General features: G+C 34.5%; 1 protein-coding gene across 4 annotated transcripts in view; it reads left to right on the forward strand.

Annotated features, from left to right (window-relative positions):
* ZFYVE16 (zinc finger FYVE-type containing 16) overlaps positions 1–12,746 on the forward strand; it is a 53,234-nt gene that overhangs the window by 12,074 nt on the left and 28,414 nt on the right. For 3 of the 4 annotated variants that reach the window (XM_037032034.1, XM_037032032.1, XM_037032033.1), the window contains 4 exons: positions 4,941–5,049; positions 5,743–8,009; positions 9,496–9,592; positions 12,178–12,339. In XM_037032034.1, the coding sequence (XP_036887929.1) occupies positions 4,980–5,049; positions 5,743–8,009; positions 9,496–9,592; positions 12,178–12,339 (2,596 nt within the window). In that variant the 5' untranslated portion in view covers positions 4,941–4,979. The remainder of the gene's footprint in view (positions 1–4,940; positions 5,050–5,742; positions 8,010–9,495; positions 9,593–12,177; positions 12,340–12,746) is intronic. The other variant, XM_037032035.1, reaches the window with a different exon arrangement.

A 12,746-nucleotide genomic window follows, 5' to 3' on the forward strand; every position in this document is an offset into this window, starting at 1 on the left:
CAGTATCTCATTGTTTTAGTCTGCAGTCCCCTAAAGACAAATGTTTGTTATCTGTGTATCTTCTTTGGTGAGGTGTTTGTTCAGAACTTACTCATTTCTTAATTAGATTGTTTATTGTCTACTTAATTAAATTTTAAGAGTTCTTTGTAGATTTTAGATACAAGTTCTTCATCAAATAAGTGTTTTGCAACTATTACCATATTTTGCTGTGTATAGAGTCTATTCATGTTTTGGGCCCAAACTTTCAGGAAAAATTTTTTTTGTTTTAATTTTTTAATTCAATTTGTGATTTATTTATATTTAGATATATTTAGATACTTGTTTTTTGTATTATAAAGGAATTTTAGCATTTACTTTTTAACATACTATGGTACAAGAAGTTTTAGGTAACAAATGATTACAAAACCCAAGAACAAATACAAGGTATTTCAGGTTTTACCCACATATAATGAGCATCCTTATTTTTCCCTCAAAAAATTTGGGCAAAAAACTGTGCATTATATGCAGCAAAATATAATATTTCCCAGACTTTGGCTTGTCTTCTCATTCTCTTAAACAGTGTCTTTTTCAGGGACAATGAAATACAATTTTAATTTTAATAGAATTTTTCAATATTTTCTTTCATGGATCATGGCATCAATGTTGTATTTAAAACCTCATCACCATATTAAAAAAAAAAGCCCTGGCTGGTGTAGCTCAGTGGATTTAGCACTGGCCTGTGAAGCAAAGGGTTGCTGGTTCGATTCCCAGTCAGGGCACATGCCTGGGTTGTAGGCCACATCTCCAGTAGGGGATACATGAGAGGCAACCAGCCACACATTGATGTTTCTCTCCCACTTTCTCCTTCCCTTCCCCTCTCTCTAAAAATAAATAAATAAAATATTTAAAAAAAATTCATCACCAAACCCTAAGTTATGTAGATTTTTCTCTTATGTTTTCTTCAAGTTTCTCAGACATAATTTATTATTGATCCTCTGACAGTGTTGAGTTTTTTTATAATATTGCATTTTATATTTAGGCCTACTATCTATTTTAAATACTTTTTATGTAAAGCATAATGTCTGTATCTAGATTCATATTTTTGTATAGGGATGTCCAGTTTTCTCAGGACCACGTGTTGAAAGACTGCTCTTCTTCTTTGAAATGCCTTTGCTCCTTTGTCAAAGGTACATTGACTATACTGTATTGTAAGTGTGCCTTTTATTTCCTTTTGCCTATTGCACTAGCAAGGTTTTCAGTACTATGTTGTATATGAGTGGTGAGAGAAGACATCCTTCTTTCATCCCAGTCTTTGGGAGGAAGGGACACAGTTTCTCATAATGAAGTATGTTAGGTATAGGTATTATGTAGATATTCATCATCAGATTGATGAAGTTCTGCTTATACTCATAGTTTGCCAAGTTTTTATCATGAGTTAGGTATATGGTTCTGTCAGATTGTTTTACATCAATAAAATTATGTGATGATAATTTTTTAGTCTGTTAGTATGGATTACATTGATTAATTTTCAGTTGTTGAATCAGCCTTGCATAGCTGCATCAATCCCACTTGGCCATTGTATAGAATTCTTTTTATGCATTGCTAGAGTCAATATGCGGATATTTTATTGAGTACTTTTTAAGTCTGTGTTCATGAATAAAATTGGTCTATAGTTTTCTTTATTGTAATGTCCTTATCTGGTTTTGGTATTAGAGTAATACTGGTCTTACTAAATGAGCTAGGAAGTGTTTACTTCTTTTGTCCTAGAAGAGACTGTAGAGAATTGCTATCGTTTCTTCCTCAGATGTTTGATACAGTTTACCAGTGAAGCCATGTGGACCTGGTGATTTATTTTGTGGAAGGTTATTAATTATTGGTTCAGTTTTTGTTAATAGATATGAGACTGTTCAGGTTATCTGTTACTCCACGTGTGAATTTTAGTAGTTTGTGTCAAGGGGTTGGTCCATTTCATCTAAATTTTCGAATTTGTGGGCAGAGTTTATAATATTTCTTTTCCTTTAAGTGTCTGTGGCATCAGTAGTTATGACCTCTCTTTCATTTCTGATTAGCCTAGTTTATCACTTTTATTGATCTTTTTAAGAAAGCTTTTTTGGTTTCAGTGATTTTTCTGTTGTTTCCCTGTTTTTAATTCCATTGATTTCTGCTCTATTCTTTATTATCTTCTGCTTGCTTTGAGCTTAAATTGCCCTTTTCCCCCTAGTTTCTCAAGGTGGAAGGTTAAATTACTGATTTTTAGATCTTTTAAAAAAAAATGTGTACTTAATGCTATAACTGTCTCTCTAAGCATTCTTTTCACTGCATCCTAAAAGCTCACATTTCTATCAATTTTTATGATCATTTTTTTCTGCATATGTTCCTTATTTATGGCTTCCCCTTCCTGTTTCATAGTTGCATTACTTTTTTCTGAGAATATTTCTTTAACATTTTCTTCTGCTTCCTGCATTGTCTCCCTTTAAATTCCTTTTTGTTTGTTTTGATATCTTTAAGTTTTGGGCACTCATATATGGATGGTATAACTACAGCTTAAAAATAAAAGTAAAGGAAGTGATATGCTGTATTGAATTAGAATGATATATCATTGTTATTGAAAACTGAAGTTATCTGTTGCCAGTGTAATTACTGTTACTTTGAAGTTGACCTTTTCTCTCTCGCTGCTGTATCTTTGGAGTTCAAAAGTTCCACTGTAGGGAGTCTAACTGTGAATTTCTCTCTAATTATTTTGCATAATATAGGGAGGTGTCTGTATCTGTTAAGTTGGGTTATTCATCAATTCTGGAAAAATTCCTAGCATTCTGTTTTCAAATATACTTGATCCATGCTCTCTCTTCTCTTTATGGGACCCCATTCTCATTCTGTCATCCATGTCTCTACCTCTTTTTCATATTTTTCTCTTCCTCGTCTCTCTGGGTTGCATTATTGGTAATTTCTTTTAATTACCAATAAATCTACCAGATAGATCTTTTAATACATTTAGTTCTCTCTTAAGCTCTGTCTAATGCTTTTAACCCATCTTTAAAACATCTTTTATTTTTTCTAGACCTCAAGTGTCCTTAGTTTATGGTAACTATCCTTAAAGTGTTCTTTGCAAAGCCCTCTCGTTTGTTGCCTTTTTTCTTTCTTACTGAATTTATTGCGGTGACATTGGTTAATAAAATTACATAGGTTTCAGATGTACAATTCTATAATATATCATTTGTATATTGTATTGTGTGTTCACTACCCCAAGTCTTCTTCCATGTTTGTTGTGTTTTATCCCTCATTTCTTTTTTTAAAAATTTTATTTATTTATCTTTAGAGGGAAAGAGGAGAGAAATATCAATGTATAGTTGTCTCTCATGCGTCCTCTGCCAGGAACTGGCCCAGGCATGTGTCCTGACTGGGAATTGAACCTCGATCCTTTGGTTTGCAGGCTCGCACTCAATCCACGGAGCTGCACCAGCCAGAGCTTATCCCTCATTTCTTACTCTGTTCCTCGCTCTAGGCAACCATTTGGGTGTACTTAATAGTGTATATTTTTTGCTTGCTGTATTATTACAAAATTTGTATTCCTTTACTGTGTTTTACAAAACTAACAGTTTGTAACAGATTGGAAGTGAAAAAAGAAAAGGTCATTCACCATAGACAGTTTGAGGAACACTCCCATAGAGTATTCCATCTGCTGGATTTAGCAGATTGGTTTCTTTTAATGTCATTTAACTTGTTCCTCTATTCTTGTATTTCCAGTAAACATGTATTTAGTTCTAAAAGCTTGATTAGATTCAGGTTCAAATTTTTTTTAAGCAGGAATACTTTTTACATGATGCTGTATCTTCCATATGAGGCACAGGTTTGATTTGTCCATATTTATTGATGGTGAAATTGATCACTGGAGTCAGACATGTTGGACTGGCCCCACCATTATGTTTACCCTCCAGCTTTTAATCTAAATTTCATCCATTGATGAAATCTATTGCCTACTCAATTTATTGTATTAGGGAATGCAAACAGATGATTTTTAATGATCCATCTATATTTATTAGCTGGCATTCTTATCTAAAGAACTTTCCCTCAGCAACTATTCTGTTATCCTAAAGCATATTTTGTAAAGAAAGGGCAGGATAAATTCTTGGCTTTTTCTCCCTTAATGAATCAATTTCAGAGTAATGAGTTAGTGCCCTAGAATCTCTCAGTGGGTGGGTTGATTTGTTTATGCTTTTAGTATCAGTATGAACTCTTGTTTTTTTATCTATTTGATTTGCTTTCAATCCTTTGCCGTCTTTGTTTGTTTGATGTCCAGTTGTCCCATTTAAGCCAGCAGGAGCCCTTCAACTTGTTTCCTGTGTTCTTTTGATGTTACCCCATTAGTCAGTGATAGATTCTTTCAGGGTGTCTCAGGTTCACTTGGTGGAGTTCCTGCCACAGATCAGAGGTTCATCTACTTTATTCATAAAACTAACTTTTGGTTTTCTTGTAACTCTCTCTGTATGGTTGTTTTCTATTTCTTTAATTTCTGCTCCTAGCTTGTAAGTTTTCAGTCTTCTTTTCTATAATAGTATAAACATCTCAGGTCCTAGGCATCTGCTGAAGTACCACTTTTGCTGAGTCTCACAAGCTTTTATATGCAGTATTTTTATCTGGATGTAATATATTTATACTATTTGATATATAGTACTTATAACTATTTTTTTAGCTTTCAGTTAAGAATTTTTTTTGATCTGTGATTTATTTATGTGTTGTGAAATTTGTAATAATTTATGTTTGCATATTATGTTGTTAGAGTTGGCTCTCATGTCATTTTTTAATATATGTAGAGGTAAATTCCCCAACTAAATTATAGATTCCTTGAAGCAATATTCATAAATTTGTGTCTGTATCCTGACTGTGTTTCTTGGCACACAGTAGATGGTATAATATTTATATATTCAAGAATTTAATGAACTATCATACTTTTTATTTTCTAGGTATATAAGAATTAAATTCTGAGTAAGTCTACAAGTAGGATGGACAGTTATTTTAAAGCAGCAGTCAGTGACTTGGACAAACTCCTTGATGATTTTGAACAGAATCCAGGTTTGTTGGTTTTTCACTTTTGTCACTAATGAAATTTACAAATATCTTTAATTCAGTTATCACAGATATAGAATACTCTTAGCAAAATTCTATATCGCAGATATAGAATTCTATATTCTTAGCAAAATTTAGTTTTGGGCCATATGGTTTATCTTCTGTAAAAGATTAATTTATTTCATTATAATATATTCATTCATTCTTATATTGAATGGAACCAATAGGCAGCAATAGAAGATAACTAGAAGTTTCTTTCCAGATACTAGTATAGCTAAAAGAAACACCTTTGAAACCAACATATGGACCAGCTAAAAGTAACTTGAAAGCTTTACATAATCAGTATTTCATTACTATGAGAGATGGTATTTTCCTGATGGTATTTACCATTCTATGGTGTTTTCATTCCAGAGAATGAAGATTACGGAAACTAGAAGGTGGAACAAAGAAGTTAGATTGTTTTTCAGCTATTCCTTAGTTTGATTTTTATTGGTTATTTTGAGTGAATTTATTTCACTTTGTAATACCAACAGCCAAAAGTGAAAACCCCAAGTACTTTTAATCCAAAAAAAAAAAATTGGAGTTTTTACCAATCTCAAAATAAAGTTTAGTTAGTTTGGAAGTCTTAGAAAACATATCATCTTTATAATAATTTTTATTTGATTCTCCTAAATAACATTGTATCTTTATTTCAATTAGATAATGAACAAGATTATCTCCAAGATGGACAAAATGCATATGATTATAACCACTGTTCAGTTTCTTCAGAGTTGGCTTCCTCACAGTTAACTCTACCCCTACCAAAAGATCAACAGTGCATTAATTGTTGTGCTTCATCAGAAACATGCTACGAAACAAATCAGATTTCATTGAATGAGAAAACACATGAGGGACTAACTTCCATACAAAATGAAAAAAATGTAACGGGACTTGATCTTCTTTCTTCTGTGGACGGTGGCACTTCAGATGAAACCCAGCCTTTATATATGGGACGATGTAATAAACCTGTCTGTGATCTGATAAGTGACATGGGTAACTTAGTTCATGTAACTAATAATGAAGAATATATTAAAAAATTACTGCCAGACGATTTTAAGTCTAGTGCCGATTCTTTGACTGGGTTGGATTTATATTCAGGGTCAGAAGCTCTTTGTGTTTCATCAACAGACCATGGTAATAATGCTGTCACAGAGGAACAAAATGATGTGAACTGTGAATTACAAAACAGAGAAATCAGTAGAACTGAAGAATTGAATATAAATGTAGATGCAACACTTTCAGATTCATGTAATTACAGTGGAAAAGAAAATTTAAAGGGTATAAAGAACTCTAACCAGTTAGAACCTGTTGTTGATTTGAACTTGCCATCTGCCTTGACTCAACAAAGTTCCAAAATGCTTAATGCCAAAGACAACCTGCAAGACAAGACCCAGCCATGTGAATTAGTAAAAACTGATGGCTGCGTGGGAAAAGACGAGGTACACGGGACAGTCATAACTGCCACAGAATGTTTAAAAGGAGACAGCCCCATTGCTTTGCCTTGCGGTCTTCCAAAAAATGAAGGTTTGTGCTTAAACGATTCAAATTCAAGAGATGAAAATTTCAAATTACCTGACTTCTTTCAAGAAGATAGGACTGCTCTATTTATAAAACAGTCTTCAAAAGAAGACTCAAATTTAGATCTTAAAGATAATAAAGATGTAATCCAAGATTCCTCTTCAGCTTTACGTGTTTCAAATGAAGATATGTACTCCTCGTTGTCCTGTCTTCCAGTACGCGGGTCTTTGTGTGGATCATTAATTGAAAGTAAAATGCATGATGATTGTTTATATCAGTGTGAACATGAAGATAACGTACAAGAAACAGTGACTATGCATGAAGAAATACGGAAGAGTATTATTCCAGGTGGGGAACCATTGAAGGAGACTGATGTTTTGAAACAGGAAAAATATAAAAACGTACTTCATCAGCCACTAATTGAAAAGGTGGGAGACAGAAGGATAGATCCTGACCAGAAAGTAGTCAGAGTTGACTCTTTGGATTATTCCAATAACACCAGTTCTTCTATAGTGGCAGAATCTCAAATGGAGCCTTCTGGTGCTAATGCTCCAGAGTCTCCTGATTATTGTGAAGGCCTCCCTTTTTTGAGCAATGCTATCAGTGGGCAAGACCTAGATTACTTTAACATTGATGAAGGCATGAAAAGTGGTGCACTAGTCAGTGATGCTGAACTTGATGCTTTCCTGACTGAACAGTATCTTCAGACCAGTGACATAAAGTCATTTGAAGAAAATGGGAATGACACAGAATTTCAGGTGAATCAGGTACATGTGAAAGAACTAGACGATACAAACATCAGTAATAAATACTTCAACACTGAAGCAGGAGCTACTGGGGAAAGTCCTGGTAGTAATATGATTTGTGAAACAGTTGATAAACAAAATACAGCAGAAGATGGTGGCATTTCTTTAAGGGAAAAAAGTACAATTCCAATTGAACAAGGGTTATCTACCAGTAAGTCTGAGATTACAAATGAATTATCAGTCTCTGATTTTAATAGTCAATCTGTTCACATTGGAGGGGCCAGACCTAAGCAATTGTTTAACATTTCATCAAAAACAAGGAGCTCAAAAGAACCAAATAAGCCAGATATTCCAAATATGCCTGAAGGTGAACACAGCATAACAAATACCACTGCTCTAACCTCTTGCACAACAGATTCTACAACTGATCCTCAGGTTAGCTTCAACTCTAATTACATTGATATAGAAAGTAATTCTGATGGTGGACCCAGTCTTGTAACTGCAAACGAAGAATCTCTACCTGCAAACACTTGCAAAGAAGGCCTGGTTTTAGGCCAGAAACAACCTACTTGGGTTCCTGATTCAGAAGCTCCAAACTGTATGAACTGCCAAGTCAAGTTTACTTTTACAAAACGGCGGCACCACTGCCGAGCGTGTGGGAAAGTAAGTTATACAAATCTTTAAGTCATTTATTCTTTTGGGACATTGTAAATGAAATTTTATGTGACAAAAATTTCATTAATAGATGGTTAAAACATTCAGTTAGTTTAAAATCATTGTTTTTCACCTACATGGAAATATAGAAGGTACTGTCATGGATGGTTTGAGACTTGAATAAATGTCACATCATAATGGGTATTATGTACTGGAAAATGAGGAATAGTGTTTATTAATTTTTGTAAAATCTAAGAATACATGCCCTTATTTGTCTAACATTAACACATCAGATATTCCAAATTCAGCCAGTTCCTGTTTGTCCTTGAATACTTAGTTTTAGGACTACTCTGCAGCTAGTGTAGTGATTGGGTAAACACCAAAAGCAAAAGCAGATTGGCTTACACAAGGATCAGCACAGTGAAGCTGACCTCATTTGTGTTATGACTGCCTTAATTGTCTATAAATTTTTGAGAAATAACATTGCATTTTTTATTCAGCATTTTTATTTTTTATTTTTGGTGGGGTAAAAGCAGTTTTGTTCTTAGTCTTCCAAGTAGATATTTTATATGGCAAATCATAAAAAAAATTATATAAAGACTGTTGAATTGCCTGAAACACATGAAAAGGGATTAGACCATTGTTCCAGCAAACAGTTAATTATGAGAACAATATTGCTTTAGTGTCCATAAGAATGTTTAAGACTTTTTAGGGGAGAAAGCACAGAGAGAGAAAAAACACCTAATTGGTTCTAAATGGCAAAAACAAGCTATGTTTGACTCTTCCCATTTTATTGGGGAGCTAGGGATGTTGGGACATTTGGGAGTTTATTAAGTTCATTCGACAATGAAGTATCATTGTGTGGTTCTAGCCTGGTGTCAGGTCAGGTTATTCAGCATTTGTCATAAATGTGCTACTCTCTTTCAGAAAAATAATTATCTACTTTAAAGGTTTTGGATAAAGAATCATAGTGTTTTAATTTTTTTTTTAAGATTTTATTTACTTATCTTTAGAGAGGAAAGGAAGGAGAGAAGGAGAGAAACATCAATGTATAGTTGCCTCTCATGAGTTCCCCGCTGGGAACTGGCCCGCAACCCAGGCAATGTGCCCTGACTGGGAATCGAACCACGATCGTGTGGTTCACAGGCCTGTGCTCAATCCACTGAGCTACACCAGCCAGGGCAAATAGTGTTTTAAATTATAAACTATTCATTAAAGAAAATTTTTGTTGCCTTCCAATTAACAGAATTGAGTTAAAGGAATTCCCCTTGTTAGGATACAATTTTAAATTGGGGAAACCTCATTTATGTGAAAGATAAAAGCATTTTAATAACTGCCTATTGTATTGATTAGAAAAATTATATAATCAGAAAAATGGTTTTTGAAAAAAAAGAAAAATGGTTTTTGATTAGAGTTTGGTCTTCCCCTCCCCCTACCTCCAGTAGGTATAAGTATGCTTGAAACAGAACCAAATATGATATTTTATTTTTTATAGGTATTTTGTGGTGTCTGTTGTAATAGAAAGTGTAAGCTGCAATACCTAGAAAAGGAAGCCAGAGTATGTGTGGTCTGCTATGAAACTATTAGTAAAGGTGAGTAGTAACCTGACGTATTTTTCTTTAAGTAATTGAATATGTCTTAAAAACAATTGGATTGTGACAAAGATAAACTTCTTTATTTCCTTAAGGCGAGGACCTAGTGTTGACTTATCTGGCTTAGGTGGGACATCCCAAGCTTGGTTTCTCTTCTTTTTGTTCCACTGTCACAATTAATACTACCAGTCTGGAAAGGAAGCATTCAATTTCTGGAGTGGCAGTTCATTACTTTTTAACAGGTACCAAGTCCCTAAATGCTGCATTTCATCTGCCTATTGTTTTTGCCATCATCATTGTTGTCATCATCATCTTAATCTAAACATTTATTGAATACCTATACCTACCAATAAATAGTATTTAATCTTATATATTAATAGCAGAGGCAAGATAATAGTTTGCACCCTTTAGAAAATTACAACCTAAAATGGTAATTAAAGATAAGGTAGTAATATCTATGATTTCATAGATAAAATTTATAGGACTGCCACACTATTTGTACATTTTTGTCTCATGTTTTTTTCCCTTGTCAGTTTTAGAATTTTGTTTGTATGTGTTTCCTATTGTTTCTCTGGCTCCCTAGCTAGCTACCATTATCAGCAATAATCTTTGTGGTCTTAAGTTCTCACAGTTGTGTGTGTGTATTTTGTGTTTTTTCCCCTCAAATATGCATTTGTTTTTTTTGAGTACTTCTTGGCATTTTCTAAGGTTTGTTGACAGTTTAATTCCCAACAAATATTACTTGGGACTTTTTAAAGACCAGGACCATGTACTAGCTTAGGCAGTGCTTCCTGTTAGCCAGGAGAATAACTTCCTGATAATTATTTGTTTTTCTCTTTTGAATGAAGATAAATTTTTTCAGCAATTCTCCAAAAAGCTCTGATGTGAGTCTGTTAGCTTGAGGTAAGCTGCTTTACTCCCTGCTGTTGACCTGTGTTCTGGAAGACAATAGAGTGTAACTCTTTTTATATTTCCATATTATCACCATTGTTTATGAAGAAGTTAGTTTAAGTGCTTTTAGTTTTGTTTTTTCTTACACTGTTTCAATAGCCTAGAAGACAACTACTTACGCTGTTAGCTGTGAAGGTTTCAAACATTTGAGTTGACAAGTCAGATTTTTAGTGAACATTAAAACACATTCTCCCTTTAAGAACCCAGAGGGGAGAAAATAGTCATTAAAGACTCTCAGTAGGTTATTAAGCTCAAGCTTTGGTTTATTGAAGAAAATATTTTGAAATGGGTTTCTGTATTTAGTTATCTTTTACTTATCCTGTTTTGATATCTTATAGCATGGAATTTCATTTATGGTTCTCTTTATCTTTATACACCATAAAAAACATAAGTATCTTATTTTAATATCACCTTTGGGGTTGAAAATGGTACAAGTGATCATTTAAAGTAATGTTATTAAATAAGAGAAGAAAGATGGCTTAATGGTTGTGAGACATTTCATGAAGGAGTAGAAGAAAAAATAGTTGAGGTAGAAATTGTGGACAATGAGGAAGTTGTACTGAGACTGTAAGTTTCAAGGCAGCATGCATGTCAGTCACATTAAGTTGACTTAGGGCAAAATGGAAATTACTTTGAAACCCAGAGTAAGGTGTTCGGATTTCACTTGGTTAACAAAAGCCATTTCGTGAGATTGCTGTCATTTACTGTCACTTCAGGAAGGCAGTTTCAGTAGTGGCAGCATTTACAGCAGATTAGTCTGGAGACATGCTGAAGTGGGAACTACCAGTGCTGTTCTGTGTTGTTTGGATGAAAAGTCAGCCAGCATTCTTCTGGTATCATTCAGCATTTTGGAGCTCCAGCTGAGAACAGAATAGACTCCCTGTTCCCGTGGAGCTTACGAATGTGGGAGAAATGGAGACAAAAAGAATAGCAGGTGATGATAGAATCCTAAATGAAAATAAAAGAGTATAAGACGGCAGAGAGTAACAGATTAGTGACAAGAGGCTGTATTTTTTTCCTAAGGTGGTCAAAGTAAGGTAATACGGTAATATGACTTGTGAGCAGAGACTTGAAGGAAGGAAGGAAGAGAGTAAAGCTTTGCATTTATGGGAATAATATTCTAGGCAGAGAGAACAAATGAGAGCAAACACCCCAATGTAGCAGAGTACTTCCTAACTTCTTGAAAAACAAGGAGTCCTGGGCGGGTGGATCATAATGAGCAAGTAAAATTGTAGTGAGAGATGAGGTTAGATAGTAACTGGGAAGGCAGAGGAGGTCGAGATGCAGGCTATTTAGGGTCTGGTGAACCATTGTGACAATTTAAATGTTCACTGCACTAGGGATAGTTAAAGGATTTTAAACAGAGGAATGGTGTAATACGATTTATGCTTTAAAAGAATCACTCGGAACTATGTTAGAAAACAGACTTGAGGGACCCAGGGCAAAAACAGTCATATTAAATAATTTTCTTTAGTAGATATCAAATATAAGCTAAAAGTAATATTGAGACAACTAGTTGGTTGCTAAGCCATTGATTTCTTTCTCTTTACAACTTGAAAAAATAGAGTATTTATCATACTTTACTTTAAAATTCAGAAATCTGAGATTTTAATGTTATTTTCCCCCCTTTATAGCTCAGGCATTTGAAAGGATGATGAGCCCAACTGGTTCTAATCTCAAATCTAATCATTCTGAAGAAGGTGCCACCATCCAGCCTCTACAGGAGACCCAGACATCCAGTGTACCTTCACCTACAACGTTACCAATCTCAGCCCTTAAACAACCAAGTGGTGAAGGTAACTAGAAGAAAATGCTGTGTCTAAGACTAAAGATAAATTATTAAGAGAAAATTTCTAGTGACGACAAGGTCTAGTGAGGAAAGAGATATCAGAAGGAATTTTATACAGGATACTGGTTATACATGTATATGAAAAGTCAGAAAGAGCAAAAGGGCATGCTCAAGTGACTGAGAAATTAGTAATAGCAGGAAGTAACTGCCACCCCTACGGCTGGGGAAACAGAAAATGAGAGGCAGTATTACTGGAGCACAGTGTAGGAGCACCAGGAGGTACTTGGTTCTCAGACCTGGGATTCAGGGGTTGGGGTACCATGTGGCTGGTGTTGTGACCTCTGGGGGAACACCAACAGGCCAATGCTAGAACCATCAGGGAGCCTAATAGGGTTAGTGCTCAGATGATTGGAG

The sequence above is a fragment of the Sturnira hondurensis genome, unplaced genomic scaffold (genome assembly GCF_014824575.4).
Source record: "Sturnira hondurensis isolate 20B ecotype Veracruz unplaced genomic scaffold, ASM1482457v3 Scaffold0021354, whole genome shotgun sequence".
Classification (NCBI taxonomy): Eukaryota; Metazoa; Chordata; class Mammalia; order Chiroptera; family Phyllostomidae; genus Sturnira; species Sturnira hondurensis.